General features: G+C 38.1%; 1 protein-coding gene across 1 annotated transcript in view; it reads left to right on the top strand.

The window, feature by feature from the left end:
- Nucleotides 1-1,596: 1,596 nt before the first annotated feature.
- slc1a7b (solute carrier family 1 member 7b) overlaps nt 1,597-22,443 on the top strand; it is a 42,524-nt gene continuing 21,677 nt past the window's right edge. Inside the window, exons 1-2 of the mRNA XM_018753998.2 lie at nt 1,597-1,737; nt 14,946-15,025. Of these exons, the coding sequence (XP_018609514.1) occupies nt 1,597-1,737; nt 14,946-15,025 (221 nt within the window). The remainder of the gene's footprint in view (nt 1,738-14,945; nt 15,026-22,443) is intronic.

Raw genomic sequence — 22,443 nt, 5'->3', positions numbered from 1 at the left:
TGATTACAATGTAGTTGTATTCAACAGGCAATACAGCTGAAAACACTGTAAGCTTACCCAGAAAAACAGTAATAATTTTTTTGATAATCTGTGCATTTTAAGACCCAAATCTAAATTTCAAAATTTTCTGTTCCTATCAAAATTTTATTAAAAAGTGTCACTTTAAATGTTGTTTTGTAAAGATGAAATAAAAATGTATTTGCATTCCTCTTTTACCATATTGTCTCAGAACAATACAGCATCAAGAGCTGTAAAGATATTTAGGCCATATGAAATGAACCAGCTGCCTATTGCTTTAATATATTTTTAGAGTGCATAGGAGATTGGAATTATGTTCTTGTCACTTATACCTGAAGTCCATTATGCCCAAAGTAGACTTAAATATTATTTTGATTTATCCGTTGAAAGATAAGATCTTTTTCCAGTAAAGATCTAATAAAAGTATGATAAATACCAAATTATATAATCACAAATGATGTCTTTAATCAAGTAGACACTGAAACATCGTTGATTCCAAGTCTGCATAAAACTGCAGATGCAATCTATACAGTAAAAATACTTGGTCCATCTTTGCCAAAACAGCAATTTTTTAAAGATTTGTTCTTGTTGTACTGACACAACTATTACATTCTTGGTGCTAAAGCACAGAAACATTTGAAGAACTTTTCCTGCTGTCAGGTTTAATAAGGGAACAGAAAGACACAATAGTGTATCTGCAGTAATACAGTAACAAGAAGGAGGACTGGAAATGTCTTTTTTCACTGGATCTCTTGCTCATGGCTAAGTCAGTGTTTGGGTGCATGATAAGAGCCAGAACTACAGCTGGAAAGCAACCCTTGAGGTTTCATCTTCCAACCACCCCCAGTTTCAGTCTTTATTCTTCCCATCTCCATGAGATTTCCTACATTATTCTCCATACCTCCAATTTTAGAGCTCACCTCCTAAATGTTACCCACCTTATTGTGCTGTGTATCTGTCAGGCTAAGACTGTCCTCAGTCTTAGCCCTGTGTAGAACAAAACCCATCCCCAGATGTGATCTCATGAATGAGCCTTGTCACCAGAACTACGCTGCTGTTCTTCACTACAAACCTGTAACTGATTGCAGCTGACACTGCCTGAATCTAGACTTGTATTAATTTAATATTATGCACTGTTGTTTACCCCTTTCACATTGCTCTATTTCTGTTTTTCCTTTGAACCAACTGTCTGACCAATTGTTCACAGTTCTTTAATCTGTCTTCAGATCCTTTTAATTGAGTGCCTTCAGATAGGATTGCCAGTATTAACCCCAAGGACAATGTCGCCAGCTGTCACAGGTCTCCCATTGGTGAGTCTGTTGAGCTGGGGGTGGCCAGTGGTGGGTGGGGCAAGGGAATATGCCTGGAAAGTGTGATGATCTCCTAAGTCTCGAGCAGGCAGGGAGCAACTCAATTCAAAAGCCCAAAGTGCTCTACACAGAGTGGATCTCTAAAATTCAGATCTTTGCTTCACCTTCTTTTCAACCATATTTTTGGTGTTTTCCACATTCCGTTTTTCTGGATTGCACTCTCTATATATATATGGGGTATTGGTTTTGCTGAAGCTTGGGTATCACGATGGCTGTGGCACTGGATGCCGTGTGGGTTCGAGTGAAGAATGTGTGCAAACAGAATGGTCTCCTGATTCTCTCTGTGCTGGCTGTTGTTATTGGATGCCTGCTTGGCTTTTTCCTTCGCTCACGACGCCTTTCAGAGCAGGTTAGTCCATCTGTCATTATAAAAAACCCTCTTTACTCCCTTCCTTCAAACCCACACTCTGCTGATTTAACTCACTGAGGTCTCTGTTAGGACCTTCTGACCTGCAGCACTGATTGTGCTTATGGGATTGCCAACATTCTCATTTTCTGACGGCACGGTAGCCACTTTCGCCAAGTAATAGCTGAAGGGAATTTGTGTCAAGCTTATCCAGGAAAACATTAAGGTTTGAGAACCAGAAAATAACAAAACATGTCTTTGCCTCTATTTTGGGACAAGTCATAAAAGCAAGTATTTTCTGAATATACAGACAAATCTGCAGTGTCAACTGCATGAACTATTGAGATTTTTTATTTTCTTATATTTTAAGTCCTCTGAACCCCAACCAATGTTAGAAATAGGCATTTTTATGTTAAAAAATGTTGTTGTGACTGCTGAAATTCAGAGCATTTTGACATGTTCCTAAATATGTCAAAATGCAGCTGTCCTATTTTGGCTGCTGGGGATTAAAATGAAATCATGCAAATGCTCTTTATAAATGTAAATTAATCCAGAGTTGTGGTTCTGCATTTAAATATAAAATGTATTATTTGAGAATGAACATTAAAAATCAAAGCCATTAACAGCCAAACACTAAAGACTAACTTCTGTAGGTTACCATAAGGTTATTAGTAGACTCAAATTAATGCCACTAAAACTAAATACTGTGTCACATATACCAAAAGATACTGGCAGTGGGCATCACTGTACACCGAAAAAAGAGTGAAAAATGATATTTGATCTGGTCCTTTCTATTTGTAAGATGACTCTGAGCTGACACTACTGTTCAGTGTATGCAGAATAACACAAGAGTTCAGTCTCCCCAAGGACAATGTACAATCCTACAGTGCAAGTTTTCGTTCCTTGTAAAATATTTTGTACCTGCAGTGCCAGGCGATGTTATTTTCTGTATGACTAAAAACTTACATAGAAAACTGGCTCAACAAGAATGTTGGCTGTTTTCATTTTTTATGACAAATCTGGCATATCACTTCACTTTTCCCTACGGAGCAGCAGATAGTGTAGCACTCAGAGTCATTGTGTTCAACCCAAAAGATGTGCATTGCAATTCCCATTTCGACTGTAGTATCCCGCAAGAGTGGGGCATACCCTTCTTGAAAGCATTGATCTGTATACATACGTGAATTACAAGAATGTTAATATGCACAGCTATCAGTGTAAGTCACCTTGGACAGAGGTGTCAGCTAAATCCTTAGAAAAAAGAGGTTGTGGACGCATGAGATCCAGCACACGAGTCATTAACAGCAAAGAAGACTGGAGGAGGAAACTCAAGTGAAGCATATGGGGTAGATTTTTAAGTTTTGGATCTAATTTAGGATGTATTTAATACTCAGCTGCTAAGACATTGAAGTCATCTGACGCTGTTGAGTCCATTGTCATGTAATCTTCATTATATTGATCCATATTCAGTGACCCAAAGAAGTTTTCATAGGAAGGTTACCAGAATTCATCTATTCTGCATTTTATGCACCTACTCAATTAATGAACAGCGGTGCTTCAAGTGGAAAGAAATGAACTAGGTTTACTTAAGAATCACGTGTCTGCAACTATATCTCTTTCTCCTAATGTAATGCACAAATTGTATTTTCTCTGAGATGCATGTCACTTTGGAGAAAAGCATCTGCTAAATGAGTAAATGTAAATGTAAATATAAGGTGTCAAAAATACAAAGATAGCTGGTAGTGTAGTGGCTCAAGCTGCTGTCTATGGCCTCCAAGGTTACAGGTTTGAATCCCACCTACTATTTTAATACCCTTGATTAAAGTACTTACCTTAAACTTCTCAAATAAAATTAGCGAGCTGTGTAAATGGGTACATAATTGTAAGTTGCTTTGAAGGAAAATGTTAGCTAAATATATACAGTAAATGCTATTACTGTACATATACTTTTTATGGGCATAGCAAAACCTATGTTATGTTTGTGATTTATGATAAACTATGTGACATGAGGATACAATTGGATAGTGGGTGAAGTTAGCGCTTTTAGTTAGATCCTGAGCTGTTTAGTGGGTGTGGGGTTCAAGTCTAGCTCAGATTGTGTGGAGTTTGCATGTTTTTCCACATCTTTGCAACCCCCTAGACACACATGGAAGAAGGCATGAACAAATCACTTGCATTCCTCCCTTGCTCTGGAAACCACACAAATGTCACTATGAATCGGCCTGGACTTCATAGCACAGCTGTCCATTTAAAATATATCCTGATTTCAAGAAATATTTAATGACACAATTTTGTCTGTAATGGACCACAGTGCCTGGCACTCACATCCATATTCGGTATTTACTGTTTACCTGAAAACCTTGTTTTTTGCCTTGTGAGAGAGAGAACATTGGGCTAACATTCAAATTCCCACAAGGCTCCACATTTGAATGCCCAACTCTGCTGATATTGTGGCACCTAATGCCCACTCCATTTCACAAGTCTTTGAAATTCTGTATGCAAACAAAATAAGATTAAAAACTGAATCTAAGCAATGTAAGTCACCATGTCAATAAATACACTGACTTTTCAACTTCCAGGCACAATTGGGACTAGAAGTAAATTTTTTGTTCACTCCAAAATCTCTGCAACCTCTAGGTCACTATCAATAAAAAGTGCATTGTACACATGTTTGTCCATTTATTCATACATTAGGCTCTCTAAATAAAAAATATTCTGTAACTCTTCCAACTATACATCCATTATCTGTTCATCTTTTAATCTATTATCAGTTATTCTTGAGTGCAGATTCCTGGCAATCCCAAGCCTATTCTGGAAGCACAGTGAGTGAGACAGGGTACACCCAGGGCAAAATGTTACTACATGGCAGGGTAACAATGATTTTATTATTTTTCATTAACTTTAAAATATATGAAGACTAACTTTGAGCTACATGGAAATTAAAACTAATTAAAAAGACTGAAAATAAAGATACGTTACACAAACTCACAGCTGACAGCTTGATATAGAACTCTGCCTTTGTTCCATAATGGGCAGAAATTTTAGATAACAAAATGGTGATGAAAATAAAATTTAAAATTAAAATGAGGTATGACCAAAAATACAGTGAATGTACAGGAAGTTATTTAAAAAAGTTGATAATCACATTGAAAATAGTACCCTTGGCTACCTGTACACATAAGTCAACGACCCCTGCCATTTTTGGAAGGACCTCTGGAAATCATCTGTGGTTAATGCTTTCAGGTACTATGTCGTAGCTGCCTGAATCTCCAGAACAGGCTCGAAACAGATTACTTCCATCGTAACTTCAATTTTCGGGAACAACCAGAAGTCACGGAGGACCAAGGCAGGAGAGTATAACAGATGCAGACAAGCAATAATGCTATTATGAAGCAAAACTGGCAGAAAACAATACATGTGAAGAAAAAGGCCACAAAACTTCACCAATAGATCTATTTCGTATCATGACAAAGATGCAAACCATGTCTTCAGAAATGATTCATAAGAACGTTAACATGACATGAACAGATCGAGTTAAAACTTGTCAGTCTGTCTTAAAAGGACATTAAACATAAGGTCAACCCTTTGGATACATCCTTTGTATGTTACTTTGTGTGCAGCAGATGCATTTACTGTATTCTTTGATCAACCTTTGTAAACTGGAAAACATTTATTTTGAAAAATGCATTACACAGATGTTTATAACATGTTGGGCCAGTGTAATTGTCTTTTTGATATTAGTTGATACTTAAGTTTCTGAGATTTGAAATTGAAAGTATAGCCTTAACAACAACAAATAAGAAATTCTAACTACACGTTCCTATGATCAGCTTTCTTACTCTCTTTTTAAATGGGAGATTCAGTTACTTGTGCGTGAGAAACATTTGTGCATATGGTGAAAGAAACAAACTAACTGTACTTAAGAATCACATGTATGCTACTAGGTGTCTCTTTCTCCTAATGGCATGCACACATTGTATGTTTTTATGAGATGTACCTCGCTTCGGAGAAAAGCGTCTGCTAAATGAATACATGTAAATGTAAATGATACCCTGCAGTAATCCCAGAAAGAACCTGCCAACATAGCCCTTAAAAAATCAGATTAAGAGGATAGCGACTAATTATTTGTTTCCTTAAAAGCCAAGAGACCTCATAACTAAGCAATAGACAAAATACTTTGTGCAGGAGAGTAGAGCCTTTTCATTTCAATTAGTCTAGCAATAACACCTCGAAGCAGTGATTTGTGAACCCTTGCATTCCCTGATTCGTTAAACCCTTAGTGAATATAAGAAATGTTTTGCCACTATACTATGCTGTAGTCATGCAAGGGCATGCACTAAACGTGAATCTGGAACCACATGATCCAGGCTACAGATGTGTTTCAGTGGATCCATATATTTCCTGCATACCTAAGACTGACAGCCCTTGGCACCGTAAGTTGGTCTGAGCTCTTTGGCCATCCCGATAAGGGCAACTCTGGTTAAGACAGCTGTCTCAGACGTCCCAGAGCTGCTAAACAGCATGAACCCCTGTCTTAATGAACCATTCTCTTGAGTCTTGCACAGAATTCCTACTAATGCTAAAGCAAATAAAGGATTCCTGCTTTTTTTGCTGGGGTGAATTTAAGACTTAGGAAACGACACTGAAGGATGAGAAGGATTAATTTTTTTCTTCTAGAAACAGTTTTAGAAATTTCATTTTAAAAGTTTTAGAATAAAAGAGAGCTAACAGCTAAATTATGTGAGTTATAGAACTGAGGAAGGCAATCACAGCTCTGTTTTATAGATCTTCCTTCATATATTAGTGTCACCTTAGGAAACAGAATTTTTTTTTCACATGAATATGAAGAGAGCTTCTAGAGTGGTTTATCACAGCGGAATTGCCAGTATAACAGTGCATGACACAGTATAGGACATAAAACAGTACTTTTACTAAAGATACAACAGCAAAGCTCCTCTTTGGACTTGTACCTGTACTTTTACTGGTCATCCATTACCAGGGTAGCACCTGTCATAAAGTCATTTCAATTATAGTCTGAACTGTTTAAGACTTTTGCACAACTATATGACTATACTTGTATATAAACATAGGTTATCTGATGTCTAGTTTTATCACAAAAGAGTCAGCATTTACAAATTACACTTATTTTCCATTTGTGACTTGTGATGTGAGGCGATAAATGAATAATTAGTATATTTGTTCCACTAGATGGCAGGATCTAGGCATCCTGTCTAGTATAGTCTGTATAGTCTACATGCTATGAGTGATGCTCCATCTTGCACTTAAAAACTATTGTGTTTTGGAGAAAGATTTTTGCAGAAGCAATTTTAACGAATTTTTGAAAAACCATTTTGGGAAAATACTGAAGAAAAATAGTCTGGTACAAATATTATAGAAGTTTTGTGTTTGCAATGGTCTTGTTATAAATGAGAACATACATTATTCCTTCAGTTTTTGTTACATCAATTGCTCTCTTTAATGTGAAACACAAGCCAAACATTTCACTTTTTCTTTTAGTAAAGGAAGAATGAGTATAGGAAGGAAAGCTGTACATGAACTTTAGACATCTGTGAGAGGGAAAGGTTGTAAGTTTGAATTCCAGGACAGACACTCCTACACGTAATGCGTACAACTCCTTGTCCCAAGCAGGGTCATGACAAATCAGAGCCTAGCTCAGCAATACAGGGTGCAAGCCTGGAGGGAACACACACAGGAGAGGACACCAGTCCATCACAAGGCACCCCCAGCAGGGCTTGAACTCCAGACCCACCATACAACAAGTGCTAGCCAAAGCCACTGTACCACTGCGCTACCCACCTGCTACCCTTGTCCTTTGAAAATACTTAATAGGACATTCTTCAGTAAACATTAACTTAGAAAAAAAATAAATGCCATTTAATTGACTTTATCTGAATTTTGCTCTTATTTCATTATTCATGGGGCGAATAGCGCTGCTGTCTCCCAACACCTGGATGGTGTGAGAGGACTTGGGTTCGATCCCTGCTCAGTTTGTGTGGAGTTTGCATGTTCTCCCAGTGTCTGTGTGGATTTCCTCCAGGTGCTCTGGTTTTTTCCCACACCCCAAAGGCATGCTGTTCAGGTTCACCCACAGAGTGACAGAGGAAGTGTGTTGCACTGATTTATGGATGAGTGACCCATTGTAAATAGTGTATCTAGCGGTGTAAGTCACCTTGGTGAATAAGGTGTATGGGCTGATAACACTGCATAGAGTTCTTTGGAAGTCACTTTGCACAAAAGCATTCGATACATAAATGAATGGTAATGAAAGTGATTCAGTTGAATTTAATATGAGACTATTATGATATATGTGTAGCAAGTATGACTGCAATGACAGAACAATTAATTCCTGAAGCAGGTCTTCATTGTCCTGAAAGAAATGTTTCTTTCTATTGAATGGTTTAGTTTCATTTACTGTAGTGTTAAGCAACATTTGACTTTTATTATTAAAATCGCTTTACATTTTAAAACTTTCGGAGAAAATCTGTGTTGTGCAAGAAACCGAATTACCTTGATACATATGGGGTTGCTGTATGGTGATAAAACAGAATTGAATGTCTGTAGGTCTACTGTTTTATTTACATATTCAGGATATCGGATATCGGAGGATGTCTGGATATCAGAGGCAAAGTATCTTTTCATCTGCAAAGATATTGTCGGTATTTTAGACAGCAATGGTTGCTATGGTAATGAGTCAAGGACACGTGCTAAACAATAAGCTGTTAAGGGTCATGCAAAGCTTCCTGTGAAGAGAACATTCAGCTGCTAGGATTTTGGAGCTGCTCAGTCTTCAGGAACATGGAGTGCAGATTTAGATGTAAAGGAAGCACCTTTGTGGTTTGTCTGAATCACACAAAGACATGTGAACATTGTGCATGTCAGACTGGAGAGGCACCACAGGCAGGGTAATTTGCATGGGGGCAGGAGACCCTGTGAGATTAGAGCCATGTGATTGCAACTGCTGCCAGCCCAGAGCAGGGATGGGGGGGGGGAGGCAGTTCTTCTGAGATTTAATGTTTGTCTCTGTCGGATACAACCAGTAGATTGTCCTAGAATCATACGTCTGAGAAAATGCAAACCATTCACGGTCTGTCTTTTAAAAAATTTTTGATTCTTTTCCATCACCGTCGGTCTATTCTTTGCCATACTTTGGTAATGTCACCTTATGTGGGGCAAATAGCTTTCTTTTTCTTGTGTGTAGAGATTTTTACCTTTACACATGCAGGTTTCCAATCAGTTTTATTCACTCTTGTTTCGCTCTAAAATATTAAAAAATGTTCACCTGTCAGTTGAAATACATATTCCACAGTTTAATGCAATTACCTTAAACCAGATAATTTGTTAATCATGGATTATGATGGTCGAAGCAGGTCACAAAATTCTTATTTTTTGTATTTGTGTGGATTTGGATATAACTTCTACAGCAGCATAATTGTTTCATTGTTTTCATAAAAGTGTCGCAGTGCTCTGTTTAAAATTAGCCGTCTAAATTTGGGGGCCCTCTTAACTCACCATTTGGCAGCGGCAACCATATTACCACAGCAGCTCTATCAACGGCTGAGGGTGAACACTCTCTTTCCTCCAGCATGCCCACCAGCCGCTCACAACCCTGATCCTGCTCTTAAAACTACAAACTAAGCTCTTCTTGCCTAATGCAGTGCAGAAAAGCTCTTTAGCCGTTATTATCATCCATCTCTCTCCGTCTCTCTACTCCTCTTCATCTGCCTGCGTGTGTTTCCTATCTGCGAGTTCACATAATCACAAGAGGAATTCAAACTGAAGCTGTGTAACATGCCAGAAATTATGCATTCTCTTCTCTCTCTCCTTTTACTGTCTTGCAGCTTAGCCCTAGCTCTGTCTCGGTAAAAAGCTGACCTTAACCACTGCTGTGAACTCTGTGGTGGACTTACAAAAGGGGAGTCAGATAAAGGGTGCTGCAGATAATTTACTGTTCCGATATTTCCAACTTCAAAGCAAAATTCTCTTTTGATTTGGAATGTAAAAATTGTCCACTTCTGAGAATATTGCAATGCGCGTTCATATACACGGGGTCCTCCACTTATGACAAACCAGACGGGAAGTTTGTTCATAACTCCGACCACTACATCACAATAAATAAATGTTTAATACTGACATCACTTGCAACAGAATATGTAAGAACATCAGATAAAGTCAAAATGGATTAAAACATTTGTTATAAAGTTTTTATTTTTTTCATTTTCATGATCAGTTTGTTTTATAAAGAATTGCTGTGTTCTAGCTACTTTACCACTGAAATTAATTTAAACTGACTGAAAATAAAAACAGGTCACTCAGTCAGTATTGTTAACCACTTGTTTCAGTTAGAGAGCAGTGGTCAGAAGCCTCTCCCAGAAGCACAGGTCGCCGTACATTCTGGATGGGACACCAGTCTATCAGGTAGCACTCTCCAATTAGACACGCACCATGGTTATTTTCTTCGCAATTAACTTGAAATACATGTCTTCGGACTGTGGAAGGAACCCAGAAGAAAGCCAACACAAATATGTGAAGAACATGCAAACACCTCACAGACTGAACTAGAACAGAACCCAAGCCAGAAAAACACAGGTGCTGTGCTACCTATTGGTCCACAGTTAATAAACAACAGAGACTTACTTTGATTTATTCACCGAGTTGGCTCTGCAAAAGTCTCAGATACAGCTATAATAAAAAAACAACTCTTACAGGCTATTTCTGAACATCTTTATGATCTTCAGGGCACTTTAAGAATGATTGAAAATAAAAAGCTCAAAAAGCATGCCACGTAGAATAAAGGTAACATTACTGTTGCAATGCTTTGGTTTAGGAAGGGTGTGGTGATGCAGCAGGTTTGGCCTGTGCCTGCTCACGGGTGGGTCTGGGGTTCGAGTCCTGCTTAGGGTGTCTTGTGACAGACTGGTGTCCCATCCTGGGTGTGGCCCCTCCCCCCCAGTTTTACGTCCTGTGTTGCTGGGTTAGGTTCCAGCTTGCTGCGACCTTGCTTGGGACAAGTGGCTTCAGCCAGTATGTGTGAGCGTACTTTGGTTTAAAAAAATCAGGAATGTATTTTCTTGAAACTTTGTTCTTTTAGTTTAACATCCCTATTGGACAAACACACTCTGCATAAATTCACACACACACACACACACACACACACACACACACACACACACACACACACACACACTTTCTGAACCGCTTGTCCCATACGGGGTCGCGGGGAACCGGAGCCTAACCCAGCAACTCAGGGCGTAAGGCTGGAGGGGGAAGGGACACACCCAGGACGGGACGCCAGTCCGTCGCAAGGCACCCCAAGCGGGACTCGAAGCCCAGACCCACTGGAGAGCAGGACACGGTCCAACCCACTGTGCCACTGCGCCACCACACCCCCTGCATAAATTCATATATTTGTTTTTATTTATTGTGTATGAGCCAAGGAGTAGGACAATTTTTTTACTGTCTACCCCTTGTTTAGCCCAATGAAGACCAGTTGCTGACAACAAGTGAGAACATTAAAATCAGTCGGAAAAACCACCCACAGCGCTGTAAACCTCTTCTTCAGCCAACCGGTGCAATATTTTGACTGCATTTTTTTTATTTTTTATATTGTTGTTGTTTTAATTCTTCCTTTCATTGAAAGCCTTATTTTGTTTGGAAAAGCATACAGTCTGAAGTTTGTGTCCTACCAATGCGGCCATCTGAACCTGACAAACAGCTGCATATGTATATAGACAGATTATGATTTGCATAATGCTTTGATCTCTTTATACCTGCTACTTTTACATTGGCTGGAATATAAAGGTTTCATTGACTGAAATTTTTTTAGGTTCAAGGTGTTTTCAAGGAAGACCTACTAATGCAGTTGCAGTAATCATGCTTATGCAGAACAAGGCACTGCAGCAAGTTCAGAACAATAGTGAAACTGTAACAAGTTTTAAAATGTGGTACCAAAATCTGTTATGAACACAACTCTCACAGTTCAGAAGATAGCCATAAAACAGAGGTAAGAGCTGGGGAAAATAGCTGATTGTAGTATTTGCCGACACAAGGTTCCATGGTCTAATCTTGTAAGCACAAAAAGCCATATTTTACCAAAAACACAAAGCAATTCACAAAGTTTTGAGACAAAGTGGTAGAGCATAAATTTACTGCTAGCTTTGCCATTTTCCTACAGTGTCAAATTATCTCATCTCTCCTCTCTTGTGGGAATGCTAAAATAAATTTAGAGACCTGAGTGACTGTCATTGCCTCAGAAATCAGTGTTTTCAATTGTGTTCTCCATCCTCTCTGCACTGCCAAAGGCCCTATGTGCAATACAATCTGTAAGATTTTCTTTTAGCTGGCACCATGATGATTATTACACTGTCAGGATACTGTTATTACAGCACTGAACATTTAAAACTGAAGGATCCTGTAATCTCTGCAGAGGTTTGACTCTATACATAAAAAATGACAGGGTCTAAACAAATGACCATCAAGTCAGTTTCATTTTCAATGTAAAAATAAGGTTGGTTTTACAGATATTTAGCAAATAACTCCTTTTCTTGTATTTAATGAATGTTTCATCCATAAAGAAGTAGATGAATGGAAACTAATAGAAGGCAAGAGCACAGTTATCTTTTTTCTCAAGCAATGCTCCTAATGTACATTTGGAAGGTGTTTTTATCAGTGACCAAATTACTGGAAGGTGATAATTAAATTGTCTGTGTTAAAAATTCCAGCCAATATCTATATTTGGCCTCCTCTTGGGTTACAAATGAAAATGCATAAATGGAGCAGAAATTTTATTCCTGTACAATTTCACCATGTGATTAATGACAAGATCAAGATAGGTTACAGGTAAGGCCCTTGTGGGAAGACTTTTCAACACAAGCTTCATGTGGATTACATTGCGATCCATATTACAGCAACTAACCCACACAAAGGCCATGAGGGAAACAGTATACAGCTCAGATTAGCTACAAAAGCCTAAGAGATTTAAAAAGATTTGCCATTGGTGTATGGCAGCTACAGAGCTGGTGAAAGGTATATAGCAGACAAAGAAATCTAACAAATACCTGCAAACTTAATTGGCATACTAAATCTGGTGTCATGATCCAAGACCCTGAATACCCAACACGGTGAAACTGAGATGAGTAAGAACATCATAGGTCAGCAGCGTCAGAATAGTAGTTCAATTAAAGGAACTGGCATAAATATGCAATGATTATCATTATGATCATTGTTGCATAGCACAATACGGAGCAGTCATCTGCAGCTCTGAGATAGATTAAGGTCTGTTGATTCGGGTAGCAGATTCCTCTCACATTCCTACTAAAGTGACATCTTAAAGAAGCTTTCTCAAGGTTTTGACAGACAGCCAATATCACTGCAGTGGGGGCAGGGAATGGGGTTCTGGACAGGAGCCATTTTAAGGACATGGACCAAGAGCTCAGGTCAGTACCCAAGGGCAATATGGAAAGGCTTATAGGCCGATGACTCCACAATTGACTTTAGCCATTCAGTCAGATATTTTGGTGTCCATCTTTTTCTAGTGAAAAAAAAAACACTGATATGTTAAGGCCTTTAGAGAAAAACTAGCAGAATGCTCAGCACAAGATTGTTCAGCAGATTTTTTTCAACCACTTCTGCGTTGACTCATAGGTGGCATATGTAGATGTATTCACTTGAAGGAAAGGGAGGCTGCAAGTATTTTTAGACTTAAAATGTGTGTGAAAAGTCATTTCAAACATTTTTTTTTTTGGATTTTTTTTTTGCAGACATTTACTACTGAGACAAGGAAAGGGGAGGAGAATGACAATAGTGAAATACGGGTTTTCTTGACTACGGTTTTCTTCTTGTAGTATGTGGCCCCCATAATCTACAGTTTGAGTCAACATTCTTGCATCAGTTGATTTAGCAAAAAATTAGAGGTGAATGGATGTGCCACTGACTCAGAGCCAACTATTAGCAGCCACTTGTGTAATTGCCTTGGCAAGGGAGGGAACGAAAGTGGTTTGGCATTGCTTTCTTCTCTGCAAGTCTCGGAAGGGTTTGTGCAAACACAGGAGAACGTGCAAACTCCATACACTCTGAGCTGGATCCAAACCCTTTCCCCACCGAGCAGCTCAGAAGTTGTGAAGCACCACCTTTTCATTTGTGACGATCTTAGTATAGGACACTTAACGTTACACAAACTGAAAGTTATACAAAAGCATCGTTGGCATTTTATTTGAAAATTATTGATTTTATTATTATAAAAGGTGTTTTTGAAGAAGATACTGCAGTACATTTATTTTGCAGTACAGTACTTTATGTGTTTTTTCCACTGCAGTTTGAAGTCAAGTTTATTGTTAGCCTGCAACTACTACATTCAATTCACTGTATGACAATACTGTGCATACTGTATCCTACAAAATGTACCTAAGCACAGTATTTGTAACTTCTTAATAATAACCTATTAAATGTAGCGGTCCACCTCAATAAAGTTTGTATACACTCTATATATATAAATTACATTGGACATGTGGATTACTGATGTCTCGCTATGTGTTTCTGCAGGAATGTGGATTCATACAGTACATTTAAACCTTTTATATTCCACCTGTTCGTTCATCCCAAGTTTCTTTAAATGTTAACCAATCAGAATCTAAGTATCTCCAAGAAAAAAGACAGAAATCTGAATAAATCTGCATGCTTATTAATCAATTAATTATACCACATGAGTCCATATATACAACATTGTTTGTTCTTCCCTATGGAAAAAATATCCACTATTCATGTTGTGTTGTGGTGGTGTGGAGGGTTTGGCCACTGCCTGCTGTGTGGTAGGTCCAGGGTTCGAGCCCTGCTTGGGATGCCTTGCGGTGGGCTGGCGGCCTGTCCTGGGCCTGTCCTCTCCCCCTTCAGCCTTACGCCTTGTGTTGCTGGGTTAGGTTCCAGTTCACTGTGACCCCACTTGGGACAAGTGGTTGCTGACGTTGGTTGCGTTGATTTCAAACATCAGCGATGCTAATTTTAATACAGAGAAGTCATAAAAAAACAGTTAAAGCTAATCCACTGCTGAATAAGTATTTACACAGGATGTCATATTTGCCCTACATTGTTTATACTGTGATATGTCAATGTGACCTTTTGCTTCGTTACTATTCTGTACTTGTTTTATGCTCATCTCAGCTAATGGCAGTGATTGCTTGTTTTCCTGTCTTCTGTAGGAAGTGAAGTATTTTCAGTTCCCAGGAGAATTGCTCATGAGAATGCTGAAAATGCTCATTCTCCCCCTTGTCGTGTCCAGGTGAGCAAATAAATCTGTTTCTGTCAACTCAATGAAACTGGATAGTGACCAGATTTTAATAGCAGATTTACAAGGTTTTTACAAAATGTGCCTTTCAATTAAATATAGCAAACAAAATAGTAATATAAATGTGTCAACATTTAACATACAATATCATTATGCCTGTTTTGACCCAAGAAAACAGGCATAATGATATTGTATGTAAAGTAATTTTTGGCTGCAGATAAGTTTATTTTTTTTGCACATACATTTTCTGTTACAGGTTTTGCAGCTTTGAGATTACATATGTGTAAATGTTTAATATTAAATGAAATTAAAACTCCTTTTAGTGTGAATAAAGTTAGACTTATTCATATTCAGATTAATACTTGATTCATTTTTTTCCATTTGGAGTCAAACACATGACTAGCCAGAGGCAGGAATGAAAAGCATTCAGTGCTGATATGAATTTAGTTTCTTTTGAATTTATACAAATACATGTGAAACAAAATACCAGTCAAACTGTATCATGACTGGTCACCTTCCAGAAAAGGTTATATCGTGTTTGACTTAGTGCAACTAACTCAACAGCTAAAGAGCAAGATAAGTTAATAGTGAATAACTTCATACATACACAGTACAGCAGATTAATAGAAAAAAAATGGAATTTATTGGAGGAATTTTTATTGGAAAATTTTTCCTTGGAGGAAACATATACTGTACCATTATTTTTCTATGAAAAATTGACTTACAGTTTTCTGAAGAGGTCAGTATCCAGATTATGTTTTCATGCTCTCTATTTTCATGCACAAAAATAACACAGAGTTGGACTATAGATGAGCTGCAAAAACTAATAGAAACGTCTCAAGGGCACCCTCACAAAATGCTGCCAGAAAAGTGACACACAGCAAAATGTTTAAAGTGAGGAGTGGCATCCTGTTGATTCTACCTGGTAGGATGAACATCAATACTAGAATTTTCATCCAGTGATGTATATACATATTCACTTTTTTGTTTTTTGGTTTTTTTTTTTTGCATTTAAAAATACAATCAGATTCTGAACACTTCAGCCACTATGATTCTGTTCTCCATTGAATTTTGTGCCTTTTTTTCCAGTAACTAATTCTATTCTGATATTGTCTGAACTAATGGGTTTCCTGCAAATACTCTTTCAGGCTGCTTGGACTGAATGATTTGCAAACGCCGAAAGCACAGTGGATTCCCTGCTTGTGCACAGTTGCTCTTCACTCTTTTGCTCACAAAATGCATCGTGATTTGTTTTCTTCCCAGAACATTTTCACTTCTGTTGGCATAATGTTTCAGATGATGAACAACTAAAGAACAATCAGCAGATGTTCCTTTTCATTTATGGACTTGCTTTATATACTAGAGAGAAGTAGTACTTGAACTTATTAAGAAGTTGCATCTGAAGAGTTAGTTGACAGGAAACATTTTGCCATCCTGCATACTTCTCTATTTGGAATAAACAAGTCTTTGTGATTGTCAGAACAACATACACAAAGCTAATGCTTAGTATTTCACATAGCTCCCACTGGAAATGAAGGCATTTTATGAGACACAAGGCAGACTGCAAACTGAAAACTCGACCCAGTAGAATGAGCTCCAAGTGTTTCAAAGGCTGGTTCACAGCAAACCCGCTGCTGTCAAAATACCGCAGTTCACTTTGGTGGAGCTGTCAGCTGCTGCTTAAAGAACCACTTAGTCCCGACGCCAGATGTAGAAGCATGAGAGCAAAGCTTGGGCTCTCTGCCAAGCTGCTTAGCCCGCTCCCGTATGCTCCCTATGGTCACTGTGTCGATGTGTCAAGAAAGTAGAGACGATGTCTCAGGAAGGTTCGCTGCAGCTGATGACAGTCAAACATTACTCCTATTTGTCTCGTCCAGATGGTCCATGGCCTTGAGCGATTTTTTTTTGTTTCTTTTACACGTTTATGCAAATCTCAGTTCTTTCATTGCTTACAGTAATGAAGACAGCCAATGGTAATAACATCTGTAATATGTCCTAAGTAAATTTACATTTTATCAGAAAAAATTAGCATTTTTCTACAATTTATCCATTAATTGTAAAACAATCATTTAAGTTTTGTATCGCATCTATGTTGAGGGCAGCACAGTGGCACAGCGAGTAGCGCTGCTATTTCACAGCATCTGGGTGGTGTGAGAGGATGCTGCTTTGATCCCCACTCAGTCAGTGTTGAGTTTGCATGTTCTCCCCGTGTCTGTGTGGGTTTCCTCCAGGTGCTCTGGTTTCCTCCCACAGTCCAAAGACGTGCTGTTCAGGTTCACCCATAGTGCGTGACAGAGAAAGAGTGTTCCACTGATGTATGGATGAGTGACCCATTGTAAGTAGCATATCTAGCACTGTAAGTCACCTTGGTGAATAAGGGGTGTGGGCTGATAACACTACATAGAGTTCATTGAAGTCACTTTGGTGAAAAGCATCTGCTAAATAAATGTATTAAATAACTATTCACTCCACTTCAAGAGTCTAACTAATTTAATTAAATAGTTTTTTGTAAACATTTCAACTGATTTTTATTAAAGATTTTTATTAAAGATTGAGTTTTTGCTTTTTCAGAGGGCAGGATTGTGTGACAGTCTGTGAGCTTCAAGCTTGTTAAGCTGCAAGTCAACATTTTCGTCAAAAATTGATTTTGTCCTTGCTCAAGCTTTTTTCTCTTCCTGTTATCCCCTCATCTACTGGCACAACACTTTCAGAGTCATGTTTTCTGCATTTACAGTGCTATTTTTTCATCCTGAACATTACAGTGTGGAGAACAAAATTCAAAATGTCATCTCTGTGGATAATATGAGCCCTTTTTCAAGGAGTCTTAAACAAATAGCAAGTGAGAAGCCATGGTATGTTGCGAACACTGCCACAGCTAAAGGCTGATAGACATAAAATGCAGAAGATTGTTAAATCAGCTGATCAGGGAACAAAAAATTCTCTATGATTTAACTACAAATATTTCATAATGGCTCATTAAGCTGTATGCAATATTAAACAGACATTGATGAAGAAAAGCTTTTTAAAATCCGTTAGAAATCCCTTTTATAATCGTTTGAAAAACGGAACAATTCAATCACAACATAGATTGTTCTGCTCCGACTTGTGAATACAATAGATGGAATTGGGAGCAGCAGCCCTCAAATTTTCTCAACTAACAAGTGAATAGTTGTTTTACTTTAGCATTTTTGTATGAGTTGAGAAACATTTAAAATAGTGGAAAAAAAAAAAGTTCGTATTTCTTTTTGCTTTATAAAATGCTAAAATTTGTGGACAATTTCACACAGTTAATGATTAAGGTGAACAGGGTAACTTTTTACGCTTTGATGAATTGCATAGTGTACATAAATCAGTCATTCACAAAGGGAACTAGGCCAGTTCTGTTAAAAGTTTAAAAAAAAATTAAATGTTCTAAGGGAACATATTTTACCAGCCAATGCACTGTGGGCATCTAAAATCTTTATCATGCCAGGTATTTCTGGACACAAATTAATTTCAACACTTTTTTCAGTAACTTTAACCAATGGAATGACATAATTTTTGATAAAAATTTGAAAGTTTATGTTTGGCAAGTTAATAAATGAAATGCAGCTAACAATCACAGAAATGACGCAACAAAGATTTAGTACACTGATGAAAAAAATTGTACATTTCTGAGGAAATGCGTACATTTTACACAGAATTCTATTTTAACAAAGTTAAAAATTTAATAAATTTTACATATTTAAGATTATTTACTTAAGAGTGTTGTGCTGCTGGGATCAGAGCTTGGCTAGATCATGAACATCCACTGAGATGCCAGTACAATAATTCAGTTACAACAGTCACATATTGGACGTCTACATTGCCTTTAAAATTCTTTCACTATCACTAGAAATAGTTTGAGTTCAGAGATGAGAGAGTGCATTGGGGAGCAAGGAGCTAAAGCTACAACTTTAAGCTGTAAGGTTAGAGTTTTCTGAGTGCTGTGTTTGTATGGTAAATTCTTGTTTTTTTTCTAACATTTAATTTTTATTTCACTTTAAGTTTATGGCTGAAGGAAAAGTAATTATTTTTTCACCTAGGATTCATAATGTTTTTGCTTTACTGCCTATTTTTCAAGCTATTTTAATTGTGTGCTTCATTTAATGCGCTCATTGTTTGTGTATTCACCATATTAAAGTATTTTGTACACTCTAGTTATGGCACTTTAGGAAGTGAAATGGCAATTCCATTTTGTTAGAGCTTGAAAAAGTACAAAAAAGTACCGTGATAGTACTTTTTATGAAAAAGTGTACAAAAAAGTATAGAAAACTAGTGCAGTTGATTGAATTAAGATTTATAACTCTTTGTAAATAAACCTAAATACTGCAGGCCATTTTTTTATTGGTTACATTGAAATAATAAAGGAAGACATTTCTTCAAAAAAAAAAATCCCAGTACTTTTTTAGAAATATATCCTGAACAGAAAAATCTATCTGGGGCACTCAGTTGTTGTTCTCATTATTTCAGAAATAAACATAATCAGCATTTTGAACCAGTTCAGTGCTAATTACATTTGATTTAGTTTCACATGAGCACATTATGCGACTGTATATATTGATTATTAATAACAGTGGAATCTTTCTCTGGAGTACAAAATACAATTAAAAGCCTTCAACTGTGCCATTTACAAAGCTCATTAAGTGCATGAAAGTCTAGTTGTCAAGAACACGAGGAGACTGGTGTTGAGATGAACTTAATTGCAAAGTTATTCAGTTATTCATGAGTGAGAAGTGCAAATAGTGCTAGTTAATTCATGGCAATGTGGAGCTGTGGTGCTGTGAGTCTGTGAAGTCATGTAGACTTTGGGGTGTGGAGTTATTGAGACTACGGACATGGAGACAAAGAGAACTTGGTCTGGATGAGACTGGAAGACACAGTGAACAGATGGATAAGCATCTGAAAGGACAGGGTAAAGAGGAAGCAGTAAAGCCAGGAATGAAAGATGCTGTCGTTGGGCACAGAGACAACAGAGCAGAGCTAGCCGAACAGGCTGAGAAGGATCATTGCACTGCGTGAAATTCTGCACTCCAGCAGCTTTTTCTCACTCTTTTACAAACTGGTCTGATGAAATGATGGAAAACAGTTGAGCAGCGTACAGCTGGGGAATTGCTCGCGGGGGCTTTGACGCTAGTCACGTAAACTGCATGTATTTCAAAGGTTACCTTTCAAGAAATTAAAGTTATTTGAAACTTGAGTAGATGGGGAAAATAACAGAGAAGACACACTAAGAAGATATGTCACTTAAAGCACATAATAATCATAGTTTGAAAAGGCACCTACACAGGCAGGTTTTGTATTAACTTGAAAAGCAATGACTGATATGTTTTGCAAAGTGGTCTGACAACAAATCATTTACAATGTGGGTTACTGAAGCAGCTAACATCTCTACTCATTCATGATCAATTACTTCTTATCCAGTGAAGCGTAACATATGTCTCTGGACTGTGGCAAGAAGCCCATTCAAAAACAAGGAGAACATGCAAATGCCACACTGACCGAGCTGGATTTAAACCTGTAACTCATGTGACCACAGCAGCTGAACCACTCACAGAAAAGTTATTTAACGAGGCAACGGGACAGTATCAGTAATTATGACTTGGTGACACCAGAGACACCTTAAATCATGTCCTCGATCTACACCTCCTCCCTTGGCCCGGTCATAGCCTGTGTGTGTGTGTGTGTGTGTGTGTGTTTATTAACTGAAATTCCAGGTTAACAAGAAGTTCAGGTAATTATTGAAGTTATTACTAATTGCAGGAAATATATAACATTTACATTAATTCATTCAACTAACACTTTTTTCTAACATTACAATCTAAATCTATCTACAATTATTTACCTGTTTGTACAGCTGGCAAATTTTTATAGGAGCAATTTTTAGGGTAGGTACTGTGCTCAAGGGTACTACGGCCGGAGGTGAGATTCAAACCTGTGAGCAAAGACAGCAGCTCTAACCATTATGCTATCAGCTGTCCCTGTCATTGTCTCTATATTACTATAGCACTACTTCAAACCACTACAGTTCTGACAAGATCAGCTCTAAATCAAGCAATACCTTAAAATACCACCAACTTTGTGTCATAATCAGTTATTTTAAATTACAATGTATACAGCTGCCATTAGAAAATATATACAGTTTCATCAGTTAGATAGATAGCTAGACAGTAATCTAAATAGTAAAGAAGTGGTACTCTCTGTTCAGTACTACCCCAAACAGCCTGAGGACACATTATAGAGCATTGACTTTAGACAGCAATGAGCACAAGAAGCATTCCTTGGAATAGAGCAACTGGATTGCAGCAAAGCACTGCTTAAGGTAGTCCTGTTTAGCTAGGGTGTCTTTCAGAGAGTCATTGTTCATGATGGCAAAGAGTTGACTCAGAGTCCTTTCCTCCAAAGCCTGTGAACCCCCTTAGAAAGTAAAGGCAACTGCATAATTTCTTTAACACACCCTCAGTGTAGCAGGTCCATTCCAAGCTGTTGTCCAGATATACTACCTGGTACCTGTATGTCCCCACCACCTCCACCTGCTATTCATCAGTGGTCACTGAACACAGTGGTTCCTAGGACCTTCCAAAGTCCACACCCATCTCTATAGTCTTTCTGATGTTGATTGCAGTTGCTTTCTGTCACGCCCTCCACTTCCACGCAACAGGGAACACCTGTGGAGGATCGCACGGATAAAAGGGAGCTCAAAACGCGACAGGACGTGGAACCTTCGTTCAGCTGTACCTGTCGCTCGTGTCAGCAGCTGCTCTCCTGATGGTCCTGGTGTCCCTCTCTCCTTGACCCTTGTTCCCTAGCCCTTCCACCCATCTCTCCAAGTCTCCCCAGTAGCTCTTCGACCCACTGCCTGTCTCATGGATTACGTCTTTTGGATTCTCCTTGTTACTACATTCGCGCCTCGGTGACCCCTTGCCTGGTTTTCCGGATAACGAGTTTTGGATTTTCCTTAATAAAAGACCCTGAGCTCCACACTTGGGTCTGGTGTCTCGGTTCCGTGAGGAAGCCATGACTGTTTCTTTGGCACCCCTCAATTCAGTCTTTTACCAGCCCTCAGTACTCATCTTCCTGCCCATTCTTGGCACACCTAACAATAGCTGTATCATCAGAGAACATCTTCAGAAGATATTGTACCTAGTTTGAGGTTTGCAGACTGAAAAAAGAAGCAAGGACTGAACTTTAATTTTCTCCATGCTGCACTCTGCCATGTCTGATTCACACAAAAATGGAATAAATGAAGAAGAACACTTCCAAATGGAAAAAAAAAAAAACAGTAAAACTACTTAAAGGAGACTCTTATTTTGGCCTCATGAAATGTATGTGGAGCAGTAAATAAAAATACAAACTCCAGTTTAATTTGTTCTGTTTTAAATTTCATTTGCTAA

Source organism: Scleropages formosus, chromosome 9, assembly GCF_900964775.1.
Source record: "Scleropages formosus chromosome 9, fSclFor1.1, whole genome shotgun sequence".
NCBI classification, from domain to species: domain Eukaryota; kingdom Metazoa; phylum Chordata; class Actinopteri; order Osteoglossiformes; family Osteoglossidae; genus Scleropages; species Scleropages formosus.
Note: the sequence above shows the minus strand (reverse complement) of the source record. Positions and strands in the feature narration are given on the sequence as shown.